The sequence below is a fragment of the Ursus arctos genome, unplaced genomic scaffold (assembly GCF_023065955.2).
Source record: "Ursus arctos isolate Adak ecotype North America unplaced genomic scaffold, UrsArc2.0 scaffold_10, whole genome shotgun sequence".
NCBI lineage: Eukaryota > Metazoa > Chordata > Mammalia > Carnivora > Ursidae > Ursus > Ursus arctos.
In genome coordinates, this window is record NW_026622764.1 from 618,215 (window position 1) to 639,265 (window position 21,051).

The 21,051-nt window shown below is 44.9% G+C and overlaps 1 protein-coding gene across 12 annotated transcripts in view; it reads right to left on the reverse strand.

The window, feature by feature from the left end:
* The window catches only part of TMCO3 (transmembrane and coiled-coil domains 3), a 45,205-nt gene that overhangs the window by 15,952 nt on the left and 8,202 nt on the right, over positions 1-21,051 (reverse strand). For 2 of the 12 annotated variants that reach the window (XM_057306926.1, XM_057306937.1), the window contains exons 4-9: positions 17,432-17,611; positions 15,834-16,028; positions 14,804-14,932; positions 11,677-11,769; positions 10,450-10,636; positions 3,889-4,009 (exon numbers count right to left, since the gene is read on the reverse strand). In XM_057306926.1, the coding sequence (XP_057162909.1) occupies positions 3,889-4,009; positions 10,450-10,636; positions 11,677-11,769; positions 14,804-14,932; positions 15,834-16,028; positions 17,432-17,611 (905 nt within the window). The remainder of the gene's footprint in view (positions 1-3,888; positions 4,010-10,449; positions 10,637-11,676; positions 11,770-14,803; positions 14,933-15,833; positions 16,029-17,431; positions 17,612-21,051) is intronic. The other 10 variants (XM_057306928.1, XM_057306947.1, XM_057306932.1 and 7 more) reach the window with 5 other exon arrangements.

Genomic DNA, 21,051 nt, shown 5'->3' on the forward strand with positions numbered 1-21,051 from the left:
CCAAGATGCACCGTAGTTAGATTTCTGAAAACTAAAAACGAAGAATGAATCTTAAAAGCAGCCGGAGAAACCACTCCTTTACGTGATTCTCTGTAACCTGTGTTTGGAACACCACAAATTGAAATGGCGGCCGAGTTCTCATGGAAGCCACTGGGGGCCAGAGAAGTGGCACATTTTTCAAGTGTTGGAAGAAAAGAACTGTCAACTGCAAAATCCATATCCTGTGAAAATGTCCTTCAGGAATGAGGGGAGATAAGATGTTCTCAGAAGAAAACTATGACAATTTGTCACCAAAAGCAGACTAACTACGAAAGAATGACGAAAGAAAGTCCTCAGACAGAAAGGAAATTATAACAAAAGAGATCTTGAAGCAAGTAAGAACAAATGAACTGGTAAAAACATAACAGATAATCTTGAGTTTAAAAATCCTATTTAAAAAAATAAGATAAAATAATAAAATAAAAATCCTATTTAATTATTGAAGCAAAGTTAATAAAGCCATCTGATATGGTGCTCATAATATAAGCAGAGAAAACACAACAATTATATTTAAAAAGTAGGGAGAGGAAAGGGAACTAAATGGAAATAAGGTCCCGTTCCACAGGAACGGGTGAAGCATCGACAGCAGTGGGCTGATTACGGTAACGTGTGCACTACAGTGCCCAGAGTAGCTACTAAAATAACTATACAAAGTAACACACTCAAAACCATGCAGTCCTGGGGGCGCCTGGGTGGCACAGCGGTTAAGCATCTGCCTTCAGCTCAGGGCGTGATCCCGGCGTTCTCGGATTGAGCCCCACATCAGGCTCCTCCGCTATGAGCCTGCTTCTTCCTCTCCCACTCCCCCTGCTTGTGTTCCCTCTCTCGCTGGCTGTCTCTCTCTCTGTCAAATAAATAAATAAAATCTTAAAAAAAAAAAATCATGCAATCCTTAAAAGTATGCAAGTAACCGACAAGGAGGTAAGAAAAATGTAAAAGAGGACAAGAAACAGAGAAAACAAATAACAAAATGAGAGACTGAAGCCCTAACATATCAAATGCAAATGGTCTCAACACCAATTAAGACAGGATTAAAAAAACATCATCCTGCAATACCTTGTCTATGTGAAGCTTATTTCAAATACAATGGCATGAATAGATTGACAGTAAGAAGATGGAAAAGACAGATCATTGTAGACATTAATAAAAAACAAGCAGGAGTGGCTATATTGATATCAGATAAGTGAATTTCAGAATAAGGAAAATTACTAGAAATAAAAGAAATATTACATAATAAGATCTATCCACCCGGAAGACGAAATGATCCTAAATGTATACGTACCAAACAAAACAGCTCCAAAATACATAAAGCAAAAGCTGATAGAGCAAGAATAAACAAACGATTTTAAGTGGGGATGTTAATAACCTACCTCAACGATTGCTGGAACCACAGCAAGGATACAGAAAAACTGAACAATGCAATGAACAAACAGGATCTCACAAAAAATACTCCACTCAACATCACAATACACATTTTGTTTTCAAGTGACTGGGGAGTACTTACCACAGACCATAGCTGAGGCCACAAGACAAAGCTCAACAAATTTAAAAGAATTAAAATCATACAAAGTGTGTTTGTTCTGTGACCACAGTAGAATCAAACTAGAAATCAGTAAGAGAAAGACAATAGGAAAATCTCCATAAACACTTGGAAATTAAGCAACAGACTTCTAAATAACCCATAGGTCAAAGATGAAGCATCAGAGGAGATGTTTTACATTAACTGAACTGAATGAAGATAAAAATACAACATATCACAATAAAAGAAATGCAGCTAAGACAGTGCTGCAAGGAAAATTTGTAGCACTAAATACAGTAGAAAAGAAAAAAGGTTTCAAATCAATAATCTACACTCACAGCACAATTACCTAGAAAAATAAGAGTGAAATAAACCCAACACAAAAGGGGGGAAAAAAAAAAAAAAAAAAGGAAAGGAGGAAAGAAAAAAAAAAAGAAGGGCAGAAACCAGTGAAATTAAAAACAGAAAAACAAAGAGAAAAACCAATGAAACAGAGTTGGTAATTTGAAGAGATTAATAAAATTGCCAAACTTCTAAGAAGATTGACAAAGAAAAAGAAAGAGACGATGCAAGTTACCAACATGAGGAGCGAAAGAGACCCCACAGACATCAAAAGGGTGATAAAGGAACACTGAGAACAACTGTATGACCAATGAGATGGAACGGACCAACTCCTTGAAAAACCAAGCTACCACAACTCAACAAAACGTAGTAGATAATCTGAATAGCCTCATAACCATTAAGCAAATTGAATCTGTAACTTAAGAAAAATCCCCCCAAACAAATCTCAAGCCCCAGATGGTTTCATTAGAGAACTGTACCAAATATTTAAGAAAGAATTAACAGCAGTTTTATACACTGTTTTCCAGAAAACAGAGAGAAGGAACATGTCCCAAATTATTTTTTTAACCTAGTATTACCCCAATACCAAACCAGAAAAGGAGATTACCATAAAAGAAAGCTACACACCAATATCTCTCATGAACTCAGACATAAAAATTCTCAACAAAATATTGGCTAATTGTACAAAATGTACAAAAAGAATTATATACCACAACCCCCACAAGGTGGGGTTCATTCTCGGTATTCAAGGCTGGTTTGACTTTCAGAAGTCAATCAACTGTATCAATTGGCTAAAGAAGAAAAACCATACAATTTTATCATCAACAGATGTGGAAAAAGCATTTGACAAAATCCAACTAACAATAAAAACTCTCAACAAACTAAGACTAGAAGGGAACTTCCCTAAAGTGATAAAGAACATCTGCAAAAAACCCCACAGTTAACAACATATTTAATGGTTAAAAAGTTGATGCTTTCCCTCTAAGATGAGGAAAAAGGCAGGAACATCCACTCACATAATGTTACTCAACAACACACTGGAAATGCTAGCCAGGGCAACAAGGCAAGAAGAAGAAATAAAAGGCATACAGATCAGAAAGGAACAAATAAATTAAATGACAGATCTCAGCATTTCAAGGTGGCTCCAAAAGAAACTTCAAGAAAGTCTACTAATTTGTGACCTATGGTATCATCACTGTGAGACATGAAATCAATAAATGTGGCATCTGGAAACACTCAAAGCCCAATAGTTACATGCATATAGTATATCTGCTTAAACAAACTCAAGCTTGTAGTCCTAACCCATGTGCGATTTATCTTTAAATTTTATGGGGCTCCTTACATTTTCCAAGTGATGTATTTTCTGGCTGGGGTTCTTGAAATAGGTTGTATATACCGCATAACCTACAACTTTCCGGATAAATTTATTTTTCCACTTTTCAATGTGACTTCTCTCTCCACATGAACCTAAGCAAGTGCAGTTCAGGTTTTGGATTATTTTATTCGAAGAAGCGAGAAAAGGATCAGGCGAAAGGTAATGGTGGAGACACTAACAATGATAATCCCCCCAATAATGGCATGCATACACGCACATGCACACAATCACATACATGCACACACGCCATCACTCACACACACGCACACGTCCTTCATACACGAGATCACACACACACACACATCCCATGTTCCAGGCATTGTGCTAAGCACTTTTATATTTTAACCCATTTAATCCTAACTGCTCTGATAGGGAGTGACCTCACCCTCACTTTCTAGATGACAAAACTGAGGAAGAGTGAGGAGAAGCAGTGCACCCAAGGTTGACAGACGGCGCGGGAGCCCAGGCAGCGTGACTCCAGAGTCTGAGCTCTCAGCCTGCGCCACACAAGCTCTGAACATCTCTTCGGAAAAAGGTATTAAATGGCACTTTTATAAACAGAGGGTGGGAAGCCAGAAGCACAGGCTGTGCGGTGAAGCAACAGCACCCTGACCTGGAGGAAGTACCGGCTCCAGCCTGGATAAGGGTGGGCAGGCCAGCTATGAACAAGCCCAGCTGCACGTCCTGCACGACGAGCATCCCAAGCAGCACCGCGCTGTAGTCGATGTCACCTGCTGAAGGAAAAACCTATCAATAGCACAGATTTATAATAATTTAAAGTGTCCCAAGTCAAAACACAATCGTCGTGCTTATTTCCAAAATAATTCAAATAATTTGGTACTTTAAGAGAGCATAGACTTTAAAATCTCTTTGAGAGCAAACACTGAAACATCTTAAACATAAAAACCTTTTGGTAAAGAAAATCCCTAGTTTTTCATTTCTACTACCTTTTACTTACACAATTACAGAAAAAACACCGTCATAAAAATGTGGCATGGGACACAAGAATATGACGGGCCTGGGTAGCCAATTTCATGCTGTGTCCCTAGAATGTAGGAAGCAGCCTTCGTGTCCAGACTCTATTGCTCCCCTGAGCTGTTCAGGAGACCTGGCCTAGCCCCCTTTCTGGTCGCACCTCCAGCCTGCTAGCACCGCTACACTGAGCGTTGGTCCCTGAGACAAACACGGATCTGCTAGAGAAACACTGGCTCACCAGGTGAACGAACAGGAAGACAGTAGCCGGGGCTGCTAAAGGGACCACCTGCTCCTCTGCAAAGAAGACAAGACACGGATACCATTTTCCCCAAATCAATGCGTCACATGGGCCTCCGACATCTCCATTTCCAACCAACAGTTCTGGCTTTGGACCAAACTTTTTTTTTTTTTTTTTTTTTAATATTTTACTTGTTTGAGAGAGAGGGTGAGCAAGAGAGCACAAGCAGGGGGAGCAGCAGGCAAAGGGAGAGAGAGAAGCAGGCTCCCAGCGGAGCAGGAAGCCCGACGCGGGGCTCAATCCCAAGACCCTGGGATCATGACCCGAGCCAAAGACAGACTCTTAACTGGCTGAGCCACCCAGGCGCCCCTGGACCAAACTTTTAAATGTGTTTCTAAACACTTAATGGTCATGTTCCCCAACCCCACCCCCGTAAAATAAGCTTTTTCTTAGGAAAAAAAAAAAAACTACTCCTGAGAACAGATATTTAAAGGTCAATCTGATAAAAATAACCTCATGGTAAAGAAAAAGAATGAACAAATCAAATCAAATAAAAATTCCTTATCACCAGCAAAAGTCACACTTGATCCTTCCAAGAGGCTTCCTTTATTCTCCACGCAAAGTTGAATTTTTGGTGAAGAGAGTATCTTGCCTCAGAATTTTGCACCATTCCGAATGGATAGTCCCATCAGGTCGCTGTTGCGTCCCTGAGGGTTGCACATCTTAGTGAAGAATGCTTCCCTCACAACAAATAATGGAGGAGTGGGACACTTTCAACAAACACCTCAACGGATTTATGACCGCTGACTCTTGACCTTGGGAAATCTGTTAGGTCCTGAGTTCGCAATGACACGGCCGTCTTCCTCCCCAAGGCCTCACATGAGATTAAGGTAGTTCTGCCCTGTGCCCCTGATGGTGCTTCTTCTTGACTTTGAGGAAATACAAAATCTCCAGTCACACCTTACTTTTTAGAAACAGCATTTGATGATATACTGCCAGCATTTTCTATTAAAAATTCTGTTCTTTGCCTTACACCTGCTCACAGTCCAAGGTCTTAAATCAGTGGGCACGAACTATCTACCACCAGGGGGCAGGCGACACGGAACAGGGGCAGGGTGTTCGGGGCGGCCAGATCTCAGGAAGCCTGTGCAGAGAAGCAGCTCCCTGAGGCGGGACAGGGAAAGACACGCACCCACTGTGGTGACTGATGGGAAAGGTAAGTGGTATAGTCAAGACAGGTGAAAGTAATTACTCAGACTGAACTCTTATAAAGACACCACTCTCAATATTTTTTCATCTGCCTGCATTTTGCACTAAGCTTAATTTTTGTGCTTATCATTTATACAGCATTTAATTTCTTTCCTGTTTTCTATCCCTTTTATTAAATACTTTAAATGTAAGGAAAATAAAGAATATGATGAATACCCATGACTATGCTTTGCTAAACTGTAAACTTTTGAGACGCTGGCTTCAGAGTTTTGACAAGAAGTAAGATCCTGAGACACTGTGGGTACTACCAGGGAGCTCCCAACCACAGCTGGACCCCTCCTGCCACACCCCCAATCAACACCTTAGTTTTCATGCGGATTATTCCCTTGAGGGTTTTTCTGCTTTAACATAACAACATCTATGTATTTGGGAACACTGAGTTTATGATTTTGTAATTATAAACTTTATATAATATAGTCAATATCTGCAACTTGGTTTTTGTTTTGCTCACCATTACGTCTGAAAATTATCCATTGCTGATGCTTAAAGATCTCTTTTTAAAACTGGTATAGAATACAGCAATTTACCCATTCCCCAAATGATGGGCACTTAGGTTTTCAATCTTCCCACTACTGCAAGCATGTTACGATGAACATTCTAGCACATTTACCGGGAACACCCCCTTCCCTTGTGTTTTCACGAGGAGATTCCCCTTTAACCACTCCCAGCCTCCACCCTGGCCTTGTGTCCTACCCTGCCCATACTGCTCCCACAGACAAGCATGGTCTACCTGGGCAAGGGGAAGCGAGGTCACAGTGTGGGGGGGTCTCTTGCAGGCCTGTGTTTTGCAGGGGAGGCCTCTGTGGGTCCATGCAGCACGGGGCTGGTAGCAAGTCTCACTCTGGGGATAGGGACCAAAAGCCACCATTGCCACATCTTCTGTGTCACCTTTCATCATAATCAAGCTGCTACCATGAGCTCTGGCTGCCTAACCCTTCATTGTTCTGTGGGTTCTAAGCATGGGCATGGAAGGCTGGAGCCATCTACTTGACCCCTCTGGGGGTCTGGGCCCCACTATCCAATGTACTAGGCCTGAAACCTTGAGAAGGGAAAAAGGAGAACCTGGGGAACACCACACCCACATGTGAAGAGGCAGGGGCGTCACCCTTGGGCATGCATTTCCTTCTGTCTCAGGGTGTAGCTCTGAGGACATAGCTTTGCACAATTTCAAACTTTCCATAAATTATATCAGACAAGACATCTTCTGTATTTTATATCTCTTCCTTGATAGCATAATGATTAACTCATTTTTACATCTGCAGTACTCCAGTATATATGAATACACCATAATTTAACTGCTCGTTGTATTACTAAATAATTCAGATTAAAATTTTTGCTATAGAAAATAACTGTTTTGGGGGCGCCTGGGTGGCTCAGTCGGTTGTGTCTGCCTTCGGCTCAGGTCATGATCCCAGGGTCCTGGGATCGAGTCCCCCATCCTGATCGGGCTCCCCGCTCAGCAGGCAGTCTGCTTCTCCCTCTGCCCCCTCCCCCTGCTTGCTGGCCCCCCCCCCCAAATAAAATCTTAAAAAAAAAATAACTGTTTTGAATATTCTTTCACATTTGAAGAGCTTTCTAGGACGTGTCTCTAGAAATGGAACTTTCTGTTGTGGTAGTGTTCCCCAAAGCGGCTGAGAAAGCTCCCGCTCCCACTGACAGTGCGTGAGAGCCCATGCTCCTGCTGACACAGGGGACAGCCGAGGACACTCCAGGGCGGCACATGTGAGGAATGGCCTGCACCTGCATTCCCCTAACCACTGCTGAGTCCTTCTTCACGTTTACTCATCATGCACATCTCATCCCTGAGTCCTCCATTAGGATGTTCGGCCTATTTTCCAGTTGGGCTTCCTTTTGTTTTGATTGTTGTTGAAGTTCTTGATGCGTTCTAAGTATTCCTTCCTTGCACATCTTATATACACAGCAAATGTCTCCTCTTAGTTTGCAGCTTCTAAAAAAAGGTCTTTTTAAGTTTTACAAAGTTCAATGTGTTCAGGTTTGACAACATTTTTTCTTTTGGATTCTGCATCTCGATTCCAGCAATCCTCTCTGCATCTCGATTCCAGCAATCCTCTCTACCCTCAGGTCACAGGGAGTCTCCCATCTCTCTCTGGCAGGCTCTGAAGTTCTGCCCTTCACACCGAGGTGTCTAACCCACATCGAGCTGGCTTCTGTGTGTGGCTCAAGGGAGGCTCTGGTTTTATCCGTCTGTACGGACAACGAATTCCCACCCACCCAGTGGCCCACACGCTCCCACGCATGTGCACGTCTGGCTGCCCACTCCCCTCCTGCCCCATCTGGCCTGGACGTGCCATGCTCTCCAAGCACAGGGACAGGACCTCAGGGCTTGCCATGTGGTGCAGAAGCACCTCACTTCAAATGAATATAATATAATTATATAAATATAATTATATAAATATAATATAAAATTCTTGGTCTTTGCTCTTAAATGAACGGTAGGCTCAGTTTGCCAAGTTTCATGAAAAAGCCTGCCAGATTTTTTACTGGGATAGCTGGGAGTTTATAAATTTGGGAGAAACAACATCTTTATGTATCGAGTCTTTCCATCATGAACACGAGGTCTCTCTTCAATAACATTTTGTACTCTTGTCCTCAGAGGTCACACACATTTTTTCAGAGATTTATTCCTAAGTTATTTTTTGTGGCCATTATAAATCAAAGCTTTCTTCCTCCAGATTACATTTTCTAATGGTCCTGCAGGTGCCACATGTTAGCCTGTGAGTTTAATTATAAATTTCTACAAAGCCCAGGTTTGTCAGTATGCACGCCTACCTCCCAAACCTGCAACCCCGTGAACACTCCTACCTTCTTACAGTTCAGAGCTCCGGGTATGCCTTCTATAAAATGAAAAAGCCTTCCTCCTAACAGTCCATACACAGACTACGTGGGGCACTTTGTGTATGAGGTTAATGAAATTTGCCAACCTGGAAACATCTGTCTGTTCTCCTTTGCTTTCTTACGTTCCGGTGCTTGGTGCGCGGCTGGATGGACAGCCATGCTCTCCAGCCTGCATGTGTCTGATGACACCTTCCCTTCTACCTGCTCTTCGGTGACAGCTCTGATGGGTGTGCATGCCAAAGACATGAGTCCACAGGCGTCCACCACCCGGAGTGGTGGAGGTGTGTGGATCACCTGTGTTCTTGGACAGGTGTCAAGCCCTCCCCTTTGTCCTTGCAGCTCTGCTGTTGTCCTGGGACGTGCCTTGAGTACATTTATTTTCCTGTTTTCCTCCTCGGTTCTGGAGTGGTACGTTCAAGTCAAAGGCTCACATCTTTCTCCAAGTCTGAACGTTAACAGCTGTTTCTTCCACTCTATTCTTCCAGGACTTCTACTGTATACATACTGAGCCTCTTAGCTATTCTCCTGTCTCTTGGCATTCTCTCCTACGTCTTCTGTCTATACCGTGTCCTATCTCTGTGCCTACTCAAACTGAATAGGCGCGATTCCTTCACTTATGTTTGAGGGCCTCATGCAAGCTCATCTGACAGGGGTTATGAGACTTCTCCACAAACAAGGAGAATTCACATCCTGACATCAGGTCTGTCACGGGTCTCTCCTAGCCGGCGTCCTCACGCACACTGACACCCAGTGTGTGGGTCCTTACAGAGTTGTCTTCATTCTCCTACTTCACTGCAACTGCCCCCTTCACCGCCTCTGTCACCTGGGTCTTGTGAGGGGTGGTCCTAATCGCCAGGCTACGGGGACACTGGGACCCCCACAGACGGACCACTAGCTAGTCCAGTTCCAAGCCAGGAAGCCGCATCCACGGTCCACAGCCCACGAATCAGCGGAAGACACCAGACTGTTCCCAACGTTTCTAGCCTCCGTTGTAAAACCCCCGGTATCAGGCGGTGGCGTGCTGCGTGTGGCTGCCAGTGACGCCAGGAGCCTGCAGCCCATGACTGGTTCCATGTACAGCAAGACGGGTTTTACAAGAGAAGCCAGCCACACGACTCTGGTTTTCTCTTCTCCTATTTCCCTCTCATTGCTGTGTTGGTGCAGGGCAAATATCAGTGTGAAGTTACTACAACATTTTAACCCTGTTTTTTACTTTTACAAAATAAAAACAAAACAGTGAACATCACCATCACGAGTTCCCATGACGTAAACAGTGGCAGTGAGACCCTGGAGTGTTCACCCCCAAGCTTCGGATACAGTCTGGCTTCAGCACGTCCAGTGACGATCGGAGGCCAGCATCTTGTGCACAGAGCTGAAGCTGGCACCAAAAAGGCAAAAGCCCCTTCAGTTGCCATAGGTTACAGAAGTCTGTGTGTTCCCAGCCCAGCTGCAATTAGCGCCGTGGACAGTGTCCACCAGTCGTTCCGTTTCAGGCTGCAGGTCACAGACACGTCTGGTCTCACGTGAGGGCAGCACTGCCACGGGGCGGCTCCAGCTCGGGGGCGGCACATTCATCTCCTAAATCACCAATTCTCATTTTCCAATGTGGATTTGTTTCTTTTGAACGCGGTCCTCAAACTATCCTAAATCAACAAGCATGTAAATGCCACTTTTAGTCCAGTGGAGATTTGGAAAAGCTGAATTGGGACTGTGACTGTGAGGAGAGCCCCAGGGACGGGGGCAGAGTTGTAATTTTTCTAAAAGGCCTTTGGAGTGAATTCAAGTCAATGACACAGCTAATACTTCAACACATACTTACAACACATCACCACCTACCTTCTTTTTCACCCCGGGCACTGCCCACGAGGAATCTGGACACTAAGGGTGTGCTCGATAAGGACAAGCAGGTAGAAATAAAGACGCTCTGAGTGGGTCTGATCTGTAAGAGGTGTCCCCATAACAAGCCAAATGCGATCATCAACAGCGTCATGTAACATGGTCCTTGTAAGGCTATCTTCCACACCTTCAAGAGGACACATTTGTTACACACATTTAGTGACAATACGCAGAGCACACACACACACTGCCCTGTCAGGGGCCTCAATCTTTCAGGAAGGAGCTCTGTCGTAAACACACCATCAGCACAATACCCAACGTCGTGATCTGAACACAACAAAAACAGCAACCACTCTTGTTGGCTTCCTGAGTGCTCGTTGCTGTCACAGGGACTAAACACACGCCTCTCTCTGTGTAATGCATGTCCATGCACATACGACCTAATGCTCACAGCACGTCTCCACGGTGGACAGCACTACCTCCCCCCTCTCCCTGGATGAAAACACGTGGTCCCATGGAAGCCGGCACCGCTTAATAATCAAACACTGATGAGGCACCTCGGTGTTTTCTTAGTGCTGTTAGACATGATGGAAAATGTGGAAGAAATCAGGTTTGATTCTAAATCTCCAGGGTTTTCAATTGTGTTGAAGAGACACGATAATAAAAGACTATCTGATATTTATACAAACAGGAATGGTATATACCGACAAAAGAAATTATCCTGAAACTCATCCTACCCTACTGGAAAGCACTTGTTTTCTGCTCGGCCCACACCCTCTCAGACAAAAACCAACTCCCGCACCCAGGTCCTCTGGCAAGAACAGGAGGGGCCCAGAGAAGGAGCAGGAGGGGGTCAGCACAGAGGCTCTCAGGCGAACACTCAAGGCCCTAGGGCTTGGCCAGCCTCGTCTGTGCGTTGACACACTATTCACCTTTCGGTGCTCTGAAGGATGTGGCCTCTTCCTCCCCTGCTCTGCTTCTTGATAAAAAGCCATACTTCCCTCAAAATCAGCCACATGAAAGCTAATTTTATTTATGCATTGAATATTTACCTTTTCTAGCATTTTTTATCTTTCAGAATTTATGCTCTAAAAATAACATCAAACTAAAACCTATTCTAAAATGTTTAATTTGATAGCCCGATCATGTAAACACACTGAAAGTAAATAAACTGAAACCATACGATACTAAATTGGGGGCAACAACACTGCCTGGTGAGGCCCTTACCTTTCTCAGCCTTTCTGGGGAGAACTCCAGGCCAACAAGGAACAGAGTAAAGAACACACCGACCTCTCCCAAGGTCTCCACCTGCACAACAGACTGCAAACACAATTGTAAAACCACATAATTTAATGTATTTCACATATGATGTATACTTCATAGAACAATCGTATGCTAACATACTCAGTGGGACCACCCCAAAAAAGCAAAGTATTTTTTTTTTAAACTAACTCTTTCAATGTGCTCTGTATCTGAGATAACTTGAACTTCCTGATTGTACGGTTTTTTTCATTTTTCTTGATTAGCTGAAGGACTCTTTGTATCTTTTTTCCTAAGGACTGGCTCATGAATTCACCTGTTTTCAGGTTAGCAGCTGCCACAGCTCTCTCCATCTCTGCCTGCCTTCGCTTTCCCTGGAGGATGGCCGGCACTGAACCGGAGTGGGGCGTCTGAACCCCGAGTGCCCACACTCACGTGGGTCTGTGCACAGCCATGTGTACCCACTTGCTCCTGGCGCCACAGCGGGCCACACCCCACCGGTTCTGAGATACCGTGTTCTCGAGTGCTGTGTTTGTTCTGGTTCTTCGTTCACCATTGACTTTCTAGGCCATTATGTGATAGTAGAGCATGCTTTCCACACTGTTCTATTTGGTACCACCTCCACTATTTACACTCGTGCTTTCCAGTGCAGCCATGAACCCAACATGTGAAAGTGAAGCACAGGACTCCACGTGTCCACGGCCGCCCTGACCTGCTGCGCAGGGACATACACACGGCCCGCCAGCCACCAACAGGACGGGCCCCATCCTCTTTCTCGCTGCCATCTCCCTCCTCTCTCTTCAACCTTTCTTACTCATCTTATTTTCACTGAATCTTGCTTACTGTCCATTCTTCCTGACGCCATCTGCAACCTGTGTCCTTGAACAGGGAACTCCACTCCTACTCAGTGTGGTAGCAGATTTCTGCTCTTACTCCTTTTCTCCTGGCTTTTCCTTACTGCTTTTACTTCTACTCCCTTTTTAAAACGAAGCTGCAACCTATGACTTTACAGTAACTTACTTAAACCTGTTCTTCTCCACTTAATGAACACAAGCCTATCAAAGATAAACATTGGCACCACCACACTTCCTCCCTAAATCACCTCCCACTTCTGGCTGGTACACCCTAGGATTTTCAACTTGGTCTACTGTAATTACATTATTTTCCAAGGTACAGCAGACTTGTTAGGAATTGTAATATTTGTAACTTCCACTTATATTTATTACTTTATTCAGCCTTTATTATTATTCAGCTTTAATTCTTATAAGCAATCTCTGCTGTGAAGAAAAAATAAAAAAGGGGGGCGCCTGGGTGGCGCAGTCGTCAAGCGTCTGCCTTCGGCTCAGGGCGTGATCCCAGGGTTCTGGGATCGAGCCCCACATCAGGCTCCTCCGCTGGGAGCCTGCTTCTTCCTCTCCCACTCCCCCTGCCTGTGTTCCCTCTCTCGCTGACTGTCTCTCTCTGTCAAATAAATAAATAAAATCTTTTAAAAAAAAAAATAAATAAATAAAAAAGGAAAATACATTTGTATTTTCTATCGTTTGTAAATACTCTGGAAAGGGAGGGATGGGACAAAGGCAGGAAGAGATTTTTCATCTACAACTTAAAAATTTTTTTTTTACCCACACAATTTTGTTCTCAATCACGTGGAGATTACCTACTAAGAAAACTGAATTAAAACCATTCTTCCCAGGGGCATGTGGGTGGCTCAGTCGGTTGAGTGTCCAACTCTTGGTTTTGGCTCAGGTCATGATCTCAGAGACGGGGCTCTGCGCTCAGTGGGGAGTCAGCTTCTCTCCCTCTGCCCCTACCCCTGCTCCATGGGTGCCTTCTCTCCCTTTCTCTCTAATAAATAAATCTTTAAAAAAAGAACAAACCCAAAAGCCATTCTTCCCAGAGGCCACCCTGCCAAGTTGAGCCCAGCCCACAAGAGCACCTGCCACACCACTCACTGGCTCACCTGCCACGAAGGTCCTGGGCTTTGAGCCCGGGCACCGCCTTCCATCCCCCTGCCAATCAGACCCGCTGTTAAGATTACTTAGGGATGAGGATTTTTTTCACACCTTCTTCTGTTGTCCAGTCTGGAGAAAGTGTAGCAGTCCTTCTGCCCGGCGAGGTGCGTCAGTTAGCGGCAGGGGTGAGTCTACAGGTGGAGTGCCCACCCCTCTGCCTGTCTGCCTGCCCTGTTCTACCCAGCTAGGAAGGGCCAGGGACGTTCTGAGGACTCCGCTGCTTGTTTCTCCCCACCCCGTATTACTCCTGTGTGGGACTCGGAACACTCACTCTTGGCACTCTGTTCTCATTTTGTCTGCATTGTGTGTATTTAGATGACACACTCTGGAGCCCACAAAAGCTTGGGGACCCTTCCTTACCGCCACAAAGTGCCATCGATACAGGACAAAACTCATCAATCTGTTTAGCAAACAGCCTCTAGCAACAGCAGCCTCAGCACTCACCGTGTCCTGGCGTTGTCACCATACCCCACATTTAGGCTTGATAATTCCTCACTACTTTACCAGCTTTATAATATGTTATAATTTTTTAAATTATACATTTAATCCAGCATTTTGAGTTGCTTTCAGTATCTGAATAACAAAGTTCATCCCATTACTGAAAATAGAATTCCTAAAACTAATAAAATTTAAAGACATGAATGGATTTTTTCTCTAGTCAAGTCATCCATTCACTCATGAACAAAATTATTTCCTTATGGTTTAGAAATTTCTTATGAAACTTTATAGAGCATCTTCTTTGATATGGTTTATAAGAAACTACTATCTTGGGGCGCCTGGGTGGCACAGCGGTTAAGCGTCTGCCTTCAGCTCAGGGCGTGATCCCAGCGTTCTGGGATCGAGCCCCACATCAGGCTCCTCCGCTATGAGCCTGCTTCTTCCTCTCCCACTCCCCCTGCTTGTGTTCCCTCTCTCACTGGCTGTCTCTGTCGAATAAATAAATAAAATCTTAAAAAAAAAAAAAAAAGAAAAGAAACTACTATCTTTATTAATTCAAGTTCAAAACTTCAAAACTCTTTAGTCTTTGTGAGTGTTTAGTATTCTGTTAAACGGGTGCTAAAACAGTTAAATCCCGCCCTTACCTTAATACTATTTAGTCCCGAAGGCCCCAGAAGTACACCACAAACAATATAACCAAACATCGTAGGCAACCCTATTATTGTGCACAGCCAGCCACAAGGTAAAGACAACATTCCTATGGTAACAATGTCCTGGAGGAGAATAAACAAAAAAGAAACACAAACTTAAGATAACAGTTGGCAAGACAAGGAGACAGGGCTGGTTAGTAGAGAAAGCAGATGTTCTGCAGACCCGGCCCCTCCCAGTTTCCACTCTGGCCACAACACCGCAGGCGATACCTGGGCTGACCTTCCCGGTTTGACTTTCTCGGCATAGGAGTCAGCCACTCCCAGCACTCCCTGGGCATCATGCACCTTCCTCTCCGCCTGTGCTGTCATCCTCTTTAAGACTAGCACAAATTTCAGCATCCAAGACTATGCTGGAGACCTGACCGTGTGTCTGGACCCCGCCAGCCTTCCCTGAGCAGGCTGCCCCAGTCATTCCACACCTGTTACCCACTCTGGTCCAAACCCAAGTAGTGATCTCCACCCATAACACTTTCAACTGCAAATCTTTACACAATCCCATATCCTCTTTTACTAGACTGGCTTCCTCAGAGGGCACAGATGTGCCTCTAACTCAATCTGGAACGCCAGTCACCTGTGGAGAAGCCGGGTCTCATCCCGCACCCATGCCTACACAAAGCCACACACGACCCCTTAGCCAAAGCCTCTCTGCCTCACCAGATGCTCATTTCCGCTAACAGAGCTCGAGCCCATCACAGTAGCTCCTGCCTTCAAAAAGACTTCCAGATTCTCAAAAGGAAAATTAATTTTCATTTTAAATATTAAAATGCCTTATTGTCTTGGGGAAAAAATTAAAGATTAAGAGAAAATGTTTCAAGTCGTAGAAAACAGGGAATTCCAGTGGATACTCTGTTAGGAGGAAGGTCGTGCACCCTATTTACGATGCTCAGAAAAGAGCTCAGTCTTACGTCACCAGGAAATGGGACAGAAGGGGCGGAGATTTTGAGAGCGGAGCAAAGAGACGGACTACCTTGAGGAAGTGGTGATCTGCGCGTGGAACCGTGGCATCCCTGGGCTTGGTCAAGACGTACCGGTTGTTCTGGGAGTCAATCAGCATGCTGAGACCCAAATCATCCTCCACTTCCCTCTTTGTGAGGTTTTGCTTAGAATTGGCCTCTTCTTCTTCTACTCTGAGAACTGCCTCAAAATTGACTCCTTTCACCTGTAAGAATAACCAACATTGTGTAATTAAAAACAAGGAAATGTTCTCAAGTTCCATTTTTAGAGCATAAATTCTATAGAAGTGACAGGAATGTTTCTAGTATTCTGTCATATGCGATGAAAGATCGATAGATACTCATTAACAAATTAAGAAAATTATTTCAAGCAAAAAAGTGATGTGAGGGTCAAGTGTTTACGGTTTCTATTTCTCCCAAACAGCTGCTCTGCGTGACTCAGGGTATAACCTGTAACAAGAAATACATATCGGTCTTCATCCCCCGTCCTGGCTCAAAGCTCCCACACGTGTGCAATTTCCTACACGTAAGGGCCCACAGGAGCACCTTACCAGCCCTTTGCAACCTCACCCGAGTTCACAGCAGTGAGGAGACTTTTAGAAACCTGCTGGATAACCACAGATGGGGCTGGCCAACTAAGGAAGCGACCACATGACCTCCGGGAGGAGACAAGTCTGAGTTCATCACAAGCCTACACAAGGCGGCTTCCATTAAACCCTTCAAGTATGGGGTTTGGAGCACTTCCAGGTTGCTCCACACGTGAAGGTGTTCAGCTGGGAGGGAAGGAAGCAGACCCAGAGTGTAGGGTTGCTGCATCCACACTCTTCCACCCCTTCCACCTGGCTGTTTCTGAGCTGTATATTTCACATGTCCAGGTAACCTAGCAAATAAACTGTCTTCCTGTGTTCTGAGAGCCGGAGGAGGGGATTGTGGGACCCTCCAAGGTGAAAACCTGCAACCCGTGATGGGCATCTGAAATGGAGGGAAGTGTTGGGCTGAGCCCTTGTCCACAGGGTCCGTACTGACCCACGGTGCTGGGGGCAGCAGTGAATTGGAGGAGTGTGTGGTAGGGAAGCCCGATGATCAGCGCATAAAGGACATGTTCCTCACACGTTCTCCTCCCTGCTGCAGCTGGCGACGTTAGCAGCCCTACTTGGTGCTCACCCACCCCGGACTGTGTTCCCACTTGCTTTTACTACTGCGTGCTTTTCTGAGTCCTTCTTAGGACTCACAGTCAATTTCTGGCGTTAATATAACTTTCCCCAGAGAATCCTGAATATGTCACGGCAAGTGAGAGGTCTGAAAGCCTCCCTCGGACACGACTCCTAGAAGGACTTTATGGCCCCCTGGGCAGATCAGCACTGAAACCCGACCGTCCCAGGGCGAGCTTTCTTGAGACCAGAGTCCCAGTCCCCCTGAAGGCAAAAGTGGGACAGAGATGAGCCACTGGTGTGGCACTGACAAAAACATGAGGCGAAGTAAAGGATATCTAGTGTACTTCTGCGTAACCAAACCAAATCACTTTCTGAGACACACAGGTGTTTTGGTTTTGTCTTCATCTCTGCAAGCAGCCCGAGCAAAGAGGAAATTGTCCTGGAATACTACTTACTGATTTATTGTCATCAAAAGCGTGCTCTTCTATTTCTTCCTCTAGACGATCGGCGGCCTTTCTCACATCTTCAAGAATTTCATCAAGTATGGATAAACTCTTGTTTTGATGTTGCATATTTTTGAGAGCTTCAACTTGATGTTTTTCTGCTGCCAGAAGTTCCACATATTCTGTCTCTTCCTGTTCATTGGTGAGAAATGAAATGTGGGGCTTATTAAGAAACAGACCAGGTTAGGACTTCCTAGCCCTCAGCTGCCTGGCCCAGCCACACCAACCAATGTGCTCTCGCTGCCAAATATGTTCATAATCATGTAAATCTGGCTCCGGTCAACGAGAGAAAGTTAAGTATCCTAGATCACTCAAACATAATGGAGCTTAGCAAAATGTTCACGGAAAGCTATTTGTATGTACACACCAACAAACGTGATATACTACTGTAACTAAATTCTGAATAAAACCACTCACTGAACAGATAATATTCCAGACATCATGCCTACATGTATGGATGTCCCACTGTACTCTAAAAACACCTGTGATACTTGATCATTGAGCTAAAAAGAATTTTTTTTAAAAGATTTTATTTATTTATTTGACAGAGAGAGAGACAGCCAGCGAGAGAGGGAACACAGGCAGGGGAAGTGGGAGAGGAAGAAGCAGGCTCCCAGCAGAGGGGCCCGATGTGGGACTCGATCCCAGGACTCCGGGATCACGCCCTGGGCCGAAGGCAGACGCTTAACGACTGAGCCACCCAGGCGCCCTGAGCTAAAAATTTCTAAGCAGGATACACACAAATTCCAAGTTACAAAGGAGAAATTGTTCCAGAAGAAAATGACAGCATTACTTGGGAAACTGACGGATGGTGCCAACGATACAGGTATTTTATACAATCATATTTAAGCTCAAGCTATCAATCAAATCAACATCCCTACTATTAAGATACATATTCCTACTTTAAACGGGTGGGGCATAGCTGGAACAGGGAAGCAACAGGACAGTCCCAAGGACAAGCATGGCTGTTTGAGAGACCTCAACTCAACACCATCCAATGACTCTAAGACACACACTGCTACCAACATCTGGACTGTCTCAGATGTGAGGCACACCCATGTGTAGAGAGCAGCTACCAACATCTGGACTGTCTCAGATGTGAGGCACACCCATGTGCAGAGAGCAGCTACCAACATCTGGACTGTCTCAGATGTGAGGCACAACCATGTGTAGAGAGCAGCTACCAACATCTGGACTGTCTCAGATGTGAGGCACACCCATGTGCAGAGAGCAGCTACCAACATCTGGACTGTCTCAGATGTGAGGCACAACCCATGTGTAGAGAGCAGCTACCAACATCTGGACTGTCTCAGATGTGAGGCACACCCATGTGTAGAGAGCAGCTACCAACATCTGGACTGTCTCAGATGTGAGGCACAACCATGTGTAGAGAGCAGCTACCAACATCTGGACTGTCTCAGATGTGAGGCACAACCCATGTGTAGAGAGCAGCTACCAACATCTGGACTGTCTCAGATGTGAGGCACACCCATGTGTAGAGAGCAGCTACCAACATCTGGACTGTCTCAGATGTGAGGCACAACCCATGTGCAGAGAGCAGCTACCAACATCTGGACTGTCTCAGATGTGAGGCACACCCATGTGTAGAGAGCAGCTACCAACATCTGGACTGTCTCAGATGTGAGGCACACCCATGTGCAGAGAGCAGCTACCAACATCTGGACTGTCTCAGATGTGAGGCACAACCATGTGTAGAGAGCAGCTACCAACATCTGGACTGTCTCAGATGTGAGGCACACCCATGTGCAGAGAGCAGCTACCAACATCTGGACTGTCTCAGATGTGAGGCACAACCCATGTGTAGAGAGCAGCTACCAACATCTGGACTGTCTCAGATGTGAGGCACACCCATGTGTAGAGAGCAGCTACCAACATCTGGACTGTCTCAGATGTGAGGCACAACCATGTGTAGAGAGCAGCTACCAACATCTGGACTGTCTCAGATGTGAGGCACAACCATGTGTAGAGAGCAGCTACCAACATCTGGACTGTCTCAGATGTGAGGCACAACCCATGTGCAGAGAGCAGCTACCAACATCTGGACTGTCTCAGATGTGAGGCACAACCATGTGTAGAGAGCAGCTACCAACATCTGGACTGTCTCAGATGTGAGGCACACCCATGTGCAGAGAGCAGCTACCAACATCTGGACTGTCTCAGATGTGAGGCACAACCCATGTGCAGAGAGCAGCTACCAACATCTGGACTGTCTCAGATGTGAGGCACACCCATGTGTAGAGAGCAGCTACCAACATCTGGACTGTCTCAGATGTGAGGCACAACCATGTGTAGAGAGCATGTGCACTTGCGTCAACATCACTCAAACTCGTGTTAGTTCTCTATTTTATAGTAAACCCACCTCAAATCACTACCACTATGTGCCTATCTTTAAAACCAAGGAGTTTTAATGTCTTAACTGTCCAAAGGATTTGGTAAGGCAGTAGTATCTGTTCAGAGGACGGCATCAGGGTCTGTTTCCAACATACCATCACACATACTGAACAGACAAGCTACCGAATCAAGGTGGCCGAAAACCCTGACTCAGCCATCTACCCCACTACCATGTTTCTACCCAATATACCGTACTTTGGTAAAGAAAGTTTACTAAGTCTGTACCCTCTCTACTTTTTTAACTTGTGATAATACCATCACCTTTCTATGAAGATGAAATATTTCACATACCAACAGTCTCTGACTTACAATGGTTGGACTTAAAACTTTGACTTCACGACCGTGTGAAAGTGATACACATTCAGTAGAAAACACACTTGGGATTTTGATGTGATCTTTTCCTGGGCTAGCCATAGGCAGCGGGACCCTCTCACGATGCTGGGCAGTGGCACGGGGCCACAGCTCCCAATCAGCCAGCGATCACACGGTAAACAATGGACACAGTGACAAGCATTCTGTTTTCACTTTCAGTACAGAACTCAATACATTACGGGAGCTATTCAGCGCTTTGTTATGAAACAGGCTCCGTGTCAGAGAATACTGCCCAGCGTCAGTGCTCTAAGCACACTGAAGGTGGGCCAGGCTAAGCAGCGGTGCTGTGCAGCTTAGGTGTGTTTAGTGTATTTCTGACTTGCTGTATGTTCAACTTATGACGGGCTGACGGGGACAAAACCCCATTGTTGGTCAAGGTAGATCTGTATTTAAAGTGCCTGGCACATAATGAATGGCATAAATGATGGCTTAAAAAAAAATCACAGAAATATCACATCTGATACAATAATAGTTTCATCTCACCATTTTAAAAATACGCTTCATTAAAATCCTTATTTCAAATGTATGTATTTGTTTAAAATTAATCTTTGTATTTTTATTTTCAGTAGATAGACATTAAAGACAGCCAACCTTCACACTAAAAAGAATTGTCAGAAACTCAAAATGTTGATTGGGGTTACAAATATATTTATTTCCACGTCAGTTTACTGGGGTAACTTGAGTCACTATTTTAATTACCTGCAGATTTCCACAACAGAGAAAAGCATTAGAACAAGTCCTAAACGTCACGAAATGGAGCTATGCTAAGATATCATGCACAAGGTAGG